Raw genomic sequence first — 15527 nt, forward strand, 5'->3', positions numbered from 1 at the left:
CCATGGGATTTTCTAGGCAAGAGTATTGGAGTGGGTTGCCATGCCCTTCCTCCAGGGGATCTTCCCCACCCAGAGATTGAAGCCAGGTCTCCCACACTGTAGGCAGACGCTTTACCATCTGAGCCACCAGGAAAGTCCTTGTTGCAAGGTATAAAGATACAGTGACCAAAAATAAGATAAAGACATGTCTCTGCCCCCAGAGACTTGTGGTGTAAAGACCAACAAGAACTCTAAAGAATGGTATGGATCACAATGGCAACGGTGCACACACAACAGGTGCCCAAGAAGAGGTCACTAGTAGAAAGATGAGCAGGTGTTGGGCAGGCGTGCAGGGGAGGTGAGAACGTCAGGCCTGACGCTGAACCAAGGCAGGGGTTTGCGGCGCTGACCTGCACGGTGGGGACTGCAAATAGTTCAGCAAGGATGGGGCAGACCTCGGGTCAGACCAGGTGGTTTTCAGTGTGAGGCAGTGGATGGATCACAACAGGCTGTGCACGCTGTTGCTTTTTAAAAAAATTGTGGTAGAGGCTTCCCTGGTGGCTCAGTGGTAAAGACTGCGCCAGCCGACGCAGCAGACATGAGTTTCATCCCCGGGCCGGGAAGATCCCACCTGCCATGAGGCAGCTAAGCCCATGAGCCACAGCTTCTGAGCCTGTGCCCGAGAGCCCGGGAACTGCAGCTAGGAGTGCACTTTCCACAGCTGCTCCAGGCCCTGGTGCCCTGGAGCCCTCACACGGCAACCGGAGTAGCCCCTGCTCTCGGCAGCTAGGGCAAAGCACAGCCACAGAGACCCATCACGAAATAAATAAGCGTATGAATAGTATTTATATATTTTTGGATTTCAGTTGTGTGTGGCAGGAGTAAATAAATGAATAAAATTATTATTCTTTAAAATTGTGGTAACATAGACATAACATAGGTCTTCTGACTACAGGGCCCCAGGAAGTGCTGGCCCGCTGGAGCAGGCTTCTGGGGGTGGGGGCTGGTTGTGGATCCAGGGTCTGCCTGCTAGTAGGCAGGTCTACTTCCCCACAGCTGGGATCTTAGGTTCCCTGACCAGGAATTGAACCCCGGGCCCCTGCAGTGGAAGCGCAGAATCCTAACCACTGGACTACCAGGGAAGTCCAGTAATACATCTTCATTAGCCAGTAGGCAGCTCCCTCCTCTTTGTTCTCTTAGAGTTTTTAAATCAGTTTGTCAAATTCTACAAAGGAAAAAAAAAACAAAACAACTATTGGGATGTTTGGCAAGAAATGACATCTCTACTACATGGAGCCTTCCAGTGAATGAACACAGTGTAGTTCCACTTATTTTGATCTTTTAAAATGTTTTTCAAAGCAGTTTTAAACTTTCCTATGTAAAAATCTTACAATCATTTATAAGATTTGTTCCTCGGGCTTTCTATTTTTGGTGTTGTTGTAAATGTTTTTTTTTTTTTAAAGTTCATTTTCCATGTCTGATATATAAAAATGTGAATGATTTTGCCTATTGATATAGAATCCCGGGGCTTCCCTGGTAGCTCAGATGGTAAAGAATCCACCTGCAATGTGGGAGATCTGGGTTTGATCCCTGGGTTGGGAAGATCCCTGGAGAAGGGAACAGCAGAGTGGGGAGTTAATTTGGAACATATAGAAATTTGGAGCAGCTACCCATTCCAGTATTCTGGCCTGGAGAACTCCATGGACAGAGGAGCCTGGCAGGCTGCAGTTAATTGGGTTGCAAAGAGTTGGACATGACTGAGTGGCTTTCATTTTCACTTTTTATAGAATCCAGATTTATTGCCACTTTCTCTTATTATAACACTTTATTTGTGAATTCCTTGTATACCTGTATATACAGTCTTGTCATTTGTGAATAATGACAATTACATTTCTCCCTGCCCTGTTGTTATACTTTTTACCAATTTTAACTTGCTTAACTACACTGACTTGCACCTCCAATAGAATGCTAAATAGAGAGCAATAGAGATATTCTTGTCTGATTCTTAATCGTGCAGGAAGTGTTTCATGGTTTCACCATGAAGTATGATGCTTGCAGAGGACTTGGGAATTGAACCCATTGTTTCTTCCTCGCAGTGTGTTGGAAGGAGGAAGAATGAACTATTGTTTAGAAACAGTTTAAGACAGTGTTCAATGCCCTGTTCTACCTGCTTTCTTAGACTGTGGTCCTTTAAATGCCTGACACACTCCCAGACACCTTTTGCACCCTTGCGGGTGTTAAAATAGTACCATGTCACCTCATCGTAACAACTAGAGACGCACGTCCCTCGGGGAGATGATAACCTCGAGCAGTGTGGGCTATGCCTCACCTCTCAGGCTCTGGTTGGCCCTTAGTACTAACAGTGTTTGAACACAAATTGTTGCTCAGGAAAAAAAATCCCAGCCACATGCCCAAGACCACTCATTACCCAGAAACAAGCCCGTTCTAGGATGTAACTCTTGTTGACGTTTTGCTCTGGTCATCTTACTGAGCAGAGTGGGGACTGTATTTGGAACATATACGAAGGGGTAATTAGGAACTTCCCTGGTTGTCAGTTAGTTAAGATTCACCTTCCAACGCAGGGGGCGCAGGTTCCATTCGTGGTGAAGGGGCTAAGATCCCACCTGCCTTGTGGCCCAAAAACCAAAACATAAAACAGAAGCAATATTGTAACAAATTCAATAAAAGACTTTAAAAATGGTCCCCGTCAAAAAAAAAAAAATCTTAAAACAAACCAAAAAAAAGTAAACAGGAGGCGAGGGGCATAAGGGGAAGTCTTAGATTGTTCCAGATACTCTCTGAGTGCATTTTACATGTCACTAAACGCTGTCTTCTACTATGTAGAATTTTATAGAAACCGACAGCGAGGGCAACGGCATCCTTCGACGACGGGATGTGAGGAACGCGCTGTACGGCTTTGACATTCCCCTCACACCGAGAGAGTTCGAAAAGCTCTGGATGAGGTGAGTGGCGTCGGAAAGCTGGCTCTCTTCCTTCCCGACTGCCAAATTCAGCACTGGGTTTTCATCATGCCTTGGAGGTCAGGCAGGGCCAGGAATATTTTCCTGTGGTTGTATCTGCCCTGTTCATCCCCAAAAGCAGGCTTGGCCAACAGGCCGGCCTTTTGGAACACAGGAACCAGGTCAACACTTGTCACCAACACCGGTCGTGAGGGTTTTGCGTTTCCAAGGAACCGCGCATTCGAGCACATCCTTTCACTGTGTCGGAAAATGAAGTCACTCCCCAAAGACCTCTCTCTAACACAACTAGCTCTGCGGACAGATCCGCAGTGGGTTAAGGGAAACGCAGTCTCTCCATTGCCCGGAGATGGAAATCAATGCTACACAAGTGTTTTATAGATTAGTAATTTGTTGGAAGAAAATAACCAAACTTTTGGCAACTTGGAATAGTTTCCCGAGGGTATCTTAAACTGAAGCTAGGACCTAGTATTGGCTGCATTTTTCAAAATGTACTTTAGACTAAGCTATTTCTGAACCAGGCCCCCCGTAACAACCTTCCCTGGGTAGATTGTCTAAGTTTGGAGGTGCACTCGCCACGCGGTCCATTTCCGAGTTCCAGATCCATCTTTGAATTGCTCCTTCATTATATGTTAGTCACCGCTGGCATCCCCCCGGGTCGTACCCCAGTATTGCAGGTCCTCTCAGGGGCCAGCTCACGGAGGAGTGCATGCAGTTTTTTTTTTTTTTTTTTCCCAGCATTTCATCTGTTTAAAGTGGAAAGCTATAATGTTGGCTGAGTTTAGAATTAGGTGGGCTGTTTTGTGTCTAATTTAGAAAAGCATCGTGAAGTTCTTACAAAACCCTTATTCTTCTTTTAGATCAGTTCCAACCCAGGGTGAGTTTGGTCTCCCTGCCTGTTTTCCCTTTTTAACAGACTGAGTGAGTGGGTCCACCTGAGGACTCAAAGGATGGGGTCGCAACGGGCAGACGAACAGAGCTCTCACCATGTAGACATTTCGGATGATGTGGAGACAACTGTGTCATTCTGACGTTTAGAGAGCTGTTGGTGGGCACAAACATCCCCCCGCCGCCCCGCAACACTGGGGTGAGCGTTGCCTGTTATAAGTGCCAGAGGAGGGACAGATCCAGCAGACAGAGAGCTGAAACAGGGGTGCTGTGGGCGTGTAGGAGTGATGCTAAAATGGTTCCTAGGGTCTAGATGGGGCAGGGGGATGGGCGAGGGGCTCTCCAAGGTACCTGGGCTCTAGGCTAAGGAAGGAAAGGTGAGGCTGACTGCCCGGCGCAGTCCCCGCTTTCCGGCAATACTCACAGGACATCTGGAACAACGCAGTCTGAGTGGCTGCGATGTGGGTCAAGTCTTGCTTCAGGAAGATGAGTCAGGAGGCCGTTCAGAGGAGGGATTGATGGGGGGTGTGGGGCATGAGGGGACGGCTGTCTCCATCAGGGAGGGTGGGATGCACCCCCAGGCTGGGTGCCAGCCTTAGGGATGAGGGGTGTGACAGTCAGGTGTCCCTGGAGGTTCCCTGTGGAAGGAGGGCGCACCTAGCCCTCTTCCTGATGGGAGACACAGCAGGCTCCCCTGTTCGGGGAGGGAGACTCTCACTATTACTTTTGGCTAAAGTTTCTTTATCCGTGTATTACCACTATTCTATAAATACACAATGTCCACCATGTGCTGCAAACTGAGATAAGGACTTCGCCCACCTTTGTGTAGCCGGCTGCTTGCCGGGGATGGTGAGTGGCTGAGAGCTCTGCAGCCGCGTGGCCATGACCCCTGCCTCCACCCCTTCACTGTGGCGTGGCCCCGTCAAGTTCCTTAACTTCTGTGCCTCGCTCTGCTCTGCTAAGTTTGCTCCAGCGGTCAGGGCCAGGGTCAGGGTCAGCTGCAATAACAAACAAGACCGACATCCCAGGGGCTTGCCCCAATAATGATGTCACAATTTAGTGTGGGTGGTGGGGAGCTCTGCCCTCAATCACTCGGGGACCAGGAGCGCCCCACCTCCCACCCCCGATCTTAAACGTCTGCCAGCAGAGATGGGGAATGATCACAGAGGGCCGGTCTGGGTCAGCTTTGTAAGGTCCAGGACTGGAAATGTGGCTGTCACTTTGCCCAGACTCTCTGGACCAGAATCCCTGCACGTGGCTGCACCCCGGCCAGGGAGGCAGGGAGAAGCAGTCTGGACATGTGTCCAGGGAAAGAGGAGCAGAGATGGGGAGCCCATGATGGTGTCTGCACATGCGGAGTCACTGCCAGGAAGAGGGGCGATGGAGACAGAGGGAGCCCCAGGAGTGTGTCCACAGTGTCCCGGCAGAACTGCTGCAGCTGCTCTCATATTTACAGCCGAGCGGGACCTACAGATGGACCAGGAGTCTGAAAGGGACTGCAGAGTTACTCAGAGGCCGGGAGGCCGCTGTCCGCCCCAGGACTGGAAGAGCAAGGAGGGGGTTACCCAGAGACAAGGGGCTGCTCCCCGCCAGGGACTGGAGGGCAAAGGGGAGACAGGGTATTTCCTGGAGACGGGAAGTGGCCTCCACCCCCTGATGCCTCTCGGAATCTGCTGGAATCTCAGCCGCTGGGCTGAGCAGGAGCCCCTGGGCCCAGCCTGGCCCTGCCCTCTCCCCACCTCAGATGCACACAGCTCCCTGGGAGCAGCTGGGGTAGCTGGGAAGACAGGCAGAAGGACAAACACAGGGTCGAGAGCAGCCAGATGAATGTCCAGCCAAGTGGCAAAGGGGTGTCATATCCCAGGACTGCGGGGTCTCACAGCAGCTGAACCACACTGTGAAGGCAAGGACAAGGTGGGGACTCTGTCCTGAAGGCCAAGTGTTTAGTAGGGACAGGTCGAGGCAGGTTTCCACATTCTAGAAAGATTACTCTGGCCACAGGGAGGAGGATGAATTACCAGAGAGAAGAGGGAGGCATAGAGATGAATTTGGGGCTGTCTTGGGGTTCTCAGTGAGAGGACGGGGTAAACTTCCCTGGGTGAGGGCCTGGAGGACTGGGAAGGAAGTGATAGGTGTGAGAGAGTTAGGAAGCGACCATCAGCCTTTAGCAGCCTAGAAAGGGGCTTCCCTGGTGGCTCAGCAGTAAAGAATCCACCTACAAGGCAGGAGACTCCGGTTTGATCCCTGGGTTGGGAAGATCCCCTGGATAAAGAAATGGCAACCCACTCCAGTATTCTTGCCTGGAGGGCTGCAGTCCACGGGATCTCAGAGTGGGACACGGCTTAGTGGCTAAACAGCAGCAGCAGCTGGAAAGAGAGGCCGAGTAATGCAATAAGACGCTCCTTGGACTCGTCTGATGAGCTTGGGCAGAGATCAGGAGGCCACCCTGAAGTGGCCGAGTCGCCCACAGCTGAGGGCTGTGCTCTGAGCGGGGCTGTGCCTGGTCCCCTGGAGCTCAGGGCGAGCTGTGTGACCTTAGGCCAGTGGCTCACCTTCTCTGAGCTTCAGTCAGCGGTCCCATGGCACGGCCGTGTGACCAAACAGTATAATAAGGGTACTTGGCAAAGATAAGCATAAAAATTAGTAGCAAAAAGGTCATACAGATTTGAAATTACTGTCTGATAGGAATGTTAATGCACACTCATTTTAGAAGACTCGGAAAATCCAGAAAAGCACCAGTCAGTCAGTTCAGTCACTCAGTCGTGTCCAACTCTTAGAAACCTCATGGACTGCAGCATACCAGGCCTCCCTGTCGATCACCAGCTCCCAGAGCTTACTCAAACTCATGTCCGTTGAGTCGGTGATGCCATCCAACCATCTCATCCTCTGTCCCCTTCTCCTCCTGCCTTCAGTCTTTCCCAGCATCAAGGTCTTTTCCAGTGAGTCAGTTCTTTGCAACAGGTGGCCAAAGTATTGAAGTTTCAGTGTCAGCGTCAGTCCTTCCAATGAATATTCAGGACTGATCTCCTTTAGGATGGACTGGTTGGAGCTCCTTGCAGTCCAAGGGACTCTCAAGAGTCTTCTCCAACACCACAGCTCAAAAGCATCAATTCTTCGGCACTCAGCTTTCTTCATAGTCCAACTCTCACATCCATTCATGACTACTGGAAAAATCATAGCCTTGACTAGACGGACCTTTGTTGGTAAAGTAATGTCTCTGCTTTTTAATATGCTGTCTAGGTTAGTCATAGCTTTTCTTCCCAGGAGCCAAGCATCTTTGATTTTTAAAAAAGCATAAGGAAGAGGAAAAGACAACAACAAGAAAGCAGCTGTACCCCACTCAGCAGACATGGTAAACTCGGTGGTGTGGTTTTCCATCCATTTTCTAGGCATTTTTGTGACCTCGGTTAACCGTCCTCACCCTCCTCCCTCCCCCCTCCACTGGCCTGCTCCTCTCGATGGCTCAGTGTTTGCTGACACGACTCACCCTGGTCTCCTCCCTCCAAGTCCCCACCTGCCCGCCGCACGAAGCAGGAGGTGTGGCCTGGCAAGGGGGTGGCCAGCGCTGGGCTGCCCAGGGCCCCCCCGCCACTGAGCCTCCCACAGCTGCTCATACAAGGGAGGGGCATGCTTCCACCCAGCGTGAGTGACGGGGGCCCCAGGCAAGGCGGGAGCAGCTGGGGCCAATGTGACATGGTCTGCCAGCTCCTGGAGTCTACTGGTGAGAATAAGAAAGCCCACCCCCAAAACTGGGTAGCTGGAAGTGATCAGGAAAATAACATTCAGCTCTTTCAAAAACACAGAATTAGAAAACATGGAGAATATGGACGAAATAATTGTCATCATCCGTCACTCACTCAACACTTAAACGTAGCACCTGCATTCTGTTAAAGCTTTGAGTCGTCCAGAGGGCCTCATTTACACTGCGGAAGTAAATTAATGCATTAACCCCCCGATCTCAGTGACTTGGCACATGGATGTTTTGGTTCTTATTCACCCAAAGTCTAGCATGTCTAGCAGCTCTTCTGGACACTCCTCTTCCAACTGGTGATTCGGGATCTGGCTTCCAGAGGTGGCTTCATTCCTCAGCAGGGCCCCCGGGGGTCTGCAGCAGGTCAGCCCAGAGTGACTCACCTCTGTCCCCAGCCCATGGCCCATGGATGGGTGGGCTGTGGCCCCTGCTGACCTCTTGGGGCAGACAGAGTGGGAGCAGGTGTGTGTTAGGCGAACCTGGCTCACCGAGGGTTAGAGATACACAGCCTCAAACCTGGAGGAGGCCTTTGTGAAAGGAAACCTCCTAAGTGAAGCCGGGAGGATCTTTCAGCCAGAGATTTCAGGAGCAACTCGTTTGGTTTCGGAGAGACGGCTGAGAATAAATTACAGGATGAACGTGCGTTCACTCATTCCTTCATCTGAGTGATCATTAAGCAGTAATTTCCTGAAACTTTCGAGATTGCAGGCCCGGTGCCAGATTTGGGGGTTTCAGAGATGAAGGCAGCCCCTTGCCCATGACTTAGCCAGGAAGACAGCATCCGCATGCCAGGAGGGAGAAGCCAGGCAGTCTGGGCTGTGGGTGTTGTGGGAGGTACCCTCGGTGGTACGATGCCTGACCCCCAAAGAAACAGTCATTAACCAGAGCCGGGAGAGGGCATCCCAGCTAGCGGAGAGGCCCAGAGTTGGGGGGCGGGAGTGGGGGCCCCCAGAAGGGGAAGGATACTGCTTGTGTTAGCAGAGCCTGTGGGGACAGGGAGCCCCAGGACCAGGGCCCTGGGGGACGTGCCTTTCAGGGGCACTCAGCGTTCTGAGCCCCTCCTATGGCCTAGTTTCCTTGGGTAGATTTCTGCTATTTTGGACCTAAAATCAACTTTGCCAAGAAACTACGAAGCCGGGATGTTATAAAAACACGCAGAAGACTCAGGCAGGACCGCCAGCAGCCTGGGAAATTTGAGTATAGACGCCTGTCATGTACAACCAGCTGGTCACACAGACCTGATAGAATGTTCTGGAGATGATGCCCAATTTATGCACATTGCTTGTTTGGGTAGATACGCTGTACATTAGTATTCCAATATGAAAAGCAGAGCCTATTACAGAATCCCTGTGTCCTGTGCATCGGCTTGCATGTACACGTGTGACTCACGTGAAGCTTTGGGTCGTCTCCGTAGGCTCAGCCAAGAGAACCCATCAGGTGCTGTGCTGGCCCAGAGAGCCCGGGACGGGAAAGGATTTGGAAAGGCTGAAGGAATAGTTCAGAAAAGGGAGGACTGAGACTTCCCTGGTGGTCCAGGGGTTAAGACCCCGCCTTCCAATACAGGCAGTGCAGTTCCATCCCTGATGGGGGAACTAAGAGCCCACATGCCACAGAGCGTGGCCAAAAATAAATAAGTAAAACGTGTTTAAAAATAAAGGAAAAGAAAAGAGAAGGTTGAATGGGACGTGCTGAGGGTAGGGGTCACGTTAGAAGAACTGAACGTGAAGGGGGGCTCAGCTTGGTGAGGACTAACCCAGCAGGCCGCTCGTCCCTCATGAAGGATGTTCTAGTAACTGACGTCCTCTGGAACCAGGAACACTGGGCAGTCCTGGAAAGAGTGGGTCTCCCTTCTCTGGCGTGGCTGCATCTGAGCTGGGGCGCATAGGGGCCAGACTGTGGCCCTGGGTGGGGCTGGGGTGGATGGTATCTGGTCTGTGGCTCCCGCAGGCCTGGGTGAATGTGCCCACTGGGCACCAACCCTCAGGTAGCCGGACACTTCAAGCTCTGAAGGGCAGCTCTCTGAGCAGTCACGCCACCCTCCCCACGGATGGTCACCGAGAGAACCCCCGTGTCCAAGCTGCCCAAAGACCACATCTCCCTCTGCTGCTGGCCTGGGTCATCAGTGGGGCTTGCACCAGATGCTCTGAATCTGGGGTCAGTGGTGTCAGAAGGGTCTTCTGTCATTTATGTAAGAATCAAGTGCTAAACCGAGCATGAAAGAGTAAGACTTTCTCAGCCCAGCGATCGATGTGAACGTATTCACACCGTGTGTACAACCGAACGGCTGTGTGTGCAATAGACAGGCAGTAATCTGATTATATCATAAATTAGTGGCCATTGCCACATGCAAATTTGAGTTTTTATGGGCCCTCTGTTTTATATGCATGTTTTTCCTAGCGCATCTGTTGCCGAACCATTTTAAAATTCAACCTTTATAACCAAGTCGATTTTTTTTTTAATGTGACACAAAGGATCATATAATGAAGGGTGAGGTTATGTAAGATGAATTAACTCTCTTATTATTCACATGCATAACAATATTTTAGTTGCAGTTGTGCAATCTGGTCTTCTGTTCCTTGGAGATGTGGAGAGAATGTGTATGATCTTTATCAATGAAGTAATTAAGAAGTGTCTTTTCATTCAGTCCAAGTGTCACGATTTAGAGTTTGTGGCTGGGAATCCCATGAGTGTCGCCCGCAGGGACAGCAAGCCTTCCTTAGGGACACGCATGCTTCATGTTCACTCGCTCAGCGACCAGGTATTAATAAGGAAGCCTTTGCAGGGTGGGTTGCTGGGAGCTGTGAGTTTGCCCATCAAGATAAAACAAGGCACGTTTCTCCTCAAGAAGCTTTCCACCGAGCCGGGAGGGGAGACAGGAACTGGAGCGGGGGATGCGGAGGCAGGACGTGCCTGAGCCTTTGGGCAGCCCCGGTCCCAGTTCTCCATGCACACCCGCCCTGGGTCCTCATCCCAGCCTGGAGGGACCCAGGGGAGGCGGAGATGCAGTACTTTGACCTTAGGACCAGAGAGAAAGAGGTTCCAGAAGGGTGCCCTGCTGGCCAGGGCTTTCTTGTCAGGCGGGTGGTCTGTGCACCTTCTCTCAGGAGCCCTGCCCCGCCCGGATGGGGAGCCCTCGGGGAGCTTTCTTCCAGGGGCGTCTGTCTAGAGTGAGTCACAGCTGCATCTGGTGGCATGAGGCTGGCGGAGACGTGACGCCATTCAGGGCGGGCCCAGGGCCCAGGAACCTGAGAAATGGCAGCCCCTCCCCCTCCCAGGTTTACCGAGGGAGAACTAGACGCCCCCTTCGCAGCTGCCTCATCACCAGCAGTAGGGGGAGCCGTTTGCTAGCGACACCAGCCCTTCCTGCCACCTGGAATAGAAAGCCAGGTGCAGTGGTGTGGCTTGCCAGGGCATGCCAGTGGAAGATCCACCTGTCAATGCAAGAGATGTGTTTTCAATCCCTGGGTTAGGAAGATCCTCTGGAGTATGAAATGGCAACCCACTCCAGTATTCTTGCCTGGGAAATCTCATGGACAGAGGAGCCTGGGAGGTTGCAGTCCATGGAGTCTTAAAGGGTCTGACGTGACTGAGTGAACATGCAAATACAAGCCCCAGGAATCAGAGGCCCCCACGGGCCTCCTCTGATGGGTGGATCACTTTGTTCTACTTTAGAAAAGTCACTGAATAAAGGTAGAATGGTATTTTGGGAGGGTTGCAAGCCCTAAGGCTGTGCTAATAACAGATGCCACTATGCCAAAGTCTTTGACTGTGTGGATCACAACAAACTGTGGAAAATTCTTAAAGAAATGGAAATACCAGAACACCTGACCTGCCTCCTGAGAAACCTGTATGCAGGTCAAGAAGCAACAGTTAGAACCAGACATGGAACAACAGACTGGTTCCAATTTGGGAAAGGAGTCCATCAAGGCTGTATATTGTCACCCTGCTTATGTAACTTATATGCAGAGTACATCATGCAAAATGCTGGGCTGGACGAAGCACAAGCTGGAATCAAGATTGCTGGGAGAAATATCAATAACCTCAGATATGCAGATGACACCACCCTTATGGCAGAAAGTGAAGAACTAAAGAGCCTCTTGATGAAAATGAAAGAGGAGAGTGAAAAAGTTGGCTTAAAACTCAACATTCAGAAAACTAAGATCATGACATCTGGTCCCATGACTTCGTGGCAAATAGATGGGGAAACTTGAAAACAGTGACAAACTATTTTCTTGGGCTCCAAAATCACTGCAGATGGTGACTGCAGCCATGAAATGAAAAGACACTTGCTCCTTGGAAGAAAAACTATGACCAACCTAGATAGCATATTAAAAAGCAGAGACGTTACTTTGCCAACAAAGGTCCATCTAGTCAAAGCTATGGTTTTTCCAGTAATCATGTATGGATGTGAGAGTTGGACCATAAAGAGAGATGAGTGCCGAAGAATTGATGCTTTTGAACTGTGGTGTTGGAGAAGACTCTCGAGAGTCCCTTGGACTACAAGGAGATCCAACCAGTCCATCCTAAAGGAGATCAGTCCTGGGTGTTCATTGGAAGGACTGATGCTGAAGCTGAAACTCCAATACTTTGGCCAACTGATGCGAAGAGCTGATTCGTTGGAAAAGACCCTGATGTTGGGAAAGATTGAGGGCAGGAGGAGAAGGGGACGACAGAGGATGAGATGGTTGGATGGCATCACTGACTCTATGGACGTGAGTTTGAGCAAATTCCGGGAGTTGGTGATGGACGGGGAAGCCTGGTGTGTTGCAGTCCATGTGGTCTCGAAGAGTCGGACATGACTGAGTGACTGAACTGAACTCAGAAAGGTCTGGAAGTTTCTCCCAAATCCTCAGTAATGGTGCCAGCAGTCAGGCACTGATTTCCGCCTACAGATGTGAGAACCCCCCACCCCAGTGCTCACAGGTGCAGGCCAGGAAATCAAGCGCAGATGGTGGGGAGGTGGTGATGGGAGGACCTCGCTGGGATCAGACCTCACTACCCTCCCTGCCTCTTAGTCACAGGAGGGAACGCTCCTAACCTTCTGGGACAGAGTCCCTGATGAAAATAGGCCTGGGTGCTGGGGGTAAGTGGAGGTGGGATCTGCAGGCCTGTGGGTGCAGAGGAGGGAGTGGACAGGGGGACTTGGGCTAGCAGCCACCTTGGGGGCTTCTCACCCCGCATCCTTCACCCACCGCTGCTCCCCTGGAGAGACGAGAAAGTCAGGTAAATAAATCCATTTTCCTTGTTATCACTCAGTTGAGAGGGTCACAGAGGACCCAGGGAACACGCAGTTCTGCAGTCCTACAGTGTCGGGGGAGCTGAGTGCAGAGAGGGGCCCTGCCTCCCACAGGAGAGCCGGCTGCATTGACACTCTGTCCGACAAAGCCCCAACAACAGCCGGCTGGAGCGTTGCGCCCCAGACATCACGTAAATATTTGGTCCTCAAAACACTGAGCTCATCTGGGAAAAAAAATCACCTTGACAAAATGCTGTTTTTACTGGTTAGAGAAGGCGGACCAAGACCTTCTGTGAGAATAAATGCTTTTCTTTTCTTTAAAGAAAATTGAAAACTTGCCTTAAAACTTTTTATTGAAGTAATTCTTTCTATTCTATTTGAATAATGTTGGGGAGATAAAAACCCTCCATTATGCTTTTTTTTAAAAAAAAATGAATTATAATTCAGAAAAATCCCAATAATAGAAAATGGCATAAAAGGAATGCAGCGTAATTCTTATCTTGTTTTCCTTCCTAGCCTGTCTCGTTGGTTGTGTGTAATTGGCATCTCTTCAAAGAGGAAATGGGGAACTGGAATCAAGGGGCGTTCATTTATTTGAGTATTAAGACTGAATACGTGTTTTTCTTTTTTGTGTCAGATTTTTCTTCTGAACCTTAGCATAGTTCTTCTTTTCTGGAGGTGCTCAATAAAAGACCTTTGAATGAGTGGAAGGGTTCATTTTACTTTTCTGTGGTCACAGTCGTGTTTCTACCGAAAGCTGGTGGGTGAATGCAGCTGCTCTCTTGAGGTGGACCAAGACCCCCTTGTATGAGGTGATCCTCCTGTTGACTGGAGCAGTGGGTTTCGATGCAATGTTGATGAGCATATGGATGGCCTGAGGATCTTGTTAAAAACAGATTCAGATCAGGTCTGGGTGAGCCCTGGGCTCCAGCATGTCTGACTCCCTCGGGGAGGCCAGTGCTACAGGAACCTAAGGTGTGAGGAACCAGGCGGATGAAGTGTAGACGGGGTTAAAGCCCCGAGCCTGCCCCCTCGGCAGCTACAGCTGAGAGTTTTGTGTTTGTCTTTAAAGGTATGACACCGAGGGAAGAGGGCACATCACTTACCAGGAATTTTTGCAGAAATTGGGGATTACCTACTCAGCAGATCTTCACCGGCCCTACGCGGAGGAGTACTTTAACTTCATGGGTCATTTCACGAGGCCTCAGCAGCTGCAGGAAGAGCTGAAGGAGCTGCAGCAGAGCACAGAGAAGGCCGCGCCCGCCAGGTGAGTCGGTGAGCCCCTCGCTGGGGCCGGTGTCTGGTCTACACTGGCCCCGGTCGTTCTGCAGCAGTCTCTCCCCGTGCTGGCAACACTGCCGTGAAATTATCATGCTCGTTCACTGCTGTAGATTCTAGTGTGTGTGCCTGCTTAGTCATGTCCTGCTCTTTTGCAACCCCATGGATGGTAGGCCACCAGGCTCCTCCGTCCATGGAATCTCCCAGGCAAGAATACTGGAGTGGGTTGCCATTTCCTTCTCCGGGGGATCTTCCCGACCCAGGGATGTAACCGGCGTCTCCTGTACTGGCAGACGGGTTCTTTACCACTGAGCCACCTATGAAGCCCCCGTAGATTCTAGAAACTGGTGTTAAGTCACAGAGCCGTGGAAACAGTGACAGACTTTATTTTCTTGGGCTCTAAAATCACTTCAGACAGTGACTGCAGCCAGGAAATTAAAAGACGCTCGCTCCTTGAAAGAAAAGCTACGACTCACCTAGACAGTGTATTCAAAAGTAGGCATCGCTTTGCCAACAAAGGTCTGTATAGTCAAAGCTATGGTTTTTCCAGTAGTCATGTGTGGACGTAAGAATTGGACCCTGAAGAAGGCTGAGCACTGAAGAATTGATGCTTTTGAACTGTGGTTGCTGGAGAAGACCATCGAGAGTCCCTTGGACTGCAAAGGAGATCAAGCCAGTCAATTCTAAAGGCAGTTGATGCTGAATATTCATTGGAAGGATGAATGATGCTGAAGTTGAAGGTCCAGTACTTTGGCCACTTGATTTGAAGAGCTGACTCATTGGAAAAGACCCTGAATGCTGGGAAAGATTGAAGGCAGAAGAAAAAGGGATGACAGAGAATGAGGTGGTTGGATGGCATCACCGACTCATAGACACGAGCCTGAGCAAACTCCAGGAGATGGTGAAGGACAGGGAAGCCTGGTGTGCTTCAGTCCATGGGATCGCAAAGAGTCGAACACGACTTAGCAAGTGAACAACAACAAGACAGAGCCGTGATGGAGTTAAAGAGCTATAATCCTACCCGGCCCTCCCCAGCCACACGCTCCAGTCACTCATGTGTTATCGGTCGCCCTTGAGAACGGAAGCTTTTAGGTCCCTACCAGCATACACACCGGGCCCCTGCTCTGGGCAACTAGGATGCAGGTTCCAGGAGGACACGCCTGCCTCTCCTTGGTTTAGAACAGCACTCGACACCTAGCAGGCACTCAGTGAGGCTCTGTCCAGAGAGTGCATGAAAGGACACGTTCTTAAACTCAGCAGTTCAACCTTGGAGTCTTTATCCCAAAGAAATAGTTCAGAGGAGCCCAGCAGGTGCAAGGTATGACGTGCAGTGTGTAGCACCAGGTGGACACCTGTCCGTCCCAGATGAGTACCCTGGCTTGCAGAGAACGCGGCTCCAAGGAATATGAGGTGGTGT

The 15527-nt window shown here is 50.6% G+C and overlaps 1 protein-coding gene and 1 non-coding gene across 2 annotated transcripts in view; one reads left to right on the plus strand and one right to left on the minus strand.

Annotated features, from left to right (window-relative positions):
* EFCAB6 (EF-hand calcium binding domain 6) overlaps nt 1-15527 on the plus strand; it is a 245902-nt gene that overhangs the window by 176610 nt on the left and 53765 nt on the right. Inside the window, exons 22-23 of the mRNA XM_061124022.1 lie at nt 2824-2942; nt 13905-14099. Coding sequence (XP_060980005.1) covers nt 2824-2942; nt 13905-14099 — 314 coding nt within the window. The remainder of the gene's footprint in view (nt 1-2823; nt 2943-13904; nt 14100-15527) is intronic.
* Nucleotides 1049-1121, minus strand: TRNAG-UCC (transfer RNA glycine (anticodon UCC)). The gene has a single exon. It is a non-coding gene; the product is annotated as a tRNA-Gly (tRNA).

Source organism: Dama dama, chromosome 22 (assembly GCF_033118175.1).
Source record: "Dama dama isolate Ldn47 chromosome 22, ASM3311817v1, whole genome shotgun sequence".
Classification (NCBI taxonomy): domain Eukaryota; kingdom Metazoa; phylum Chordata; class Mammalia; order Artiodactyla; family Cervidae; genus Dama; species Dama dama.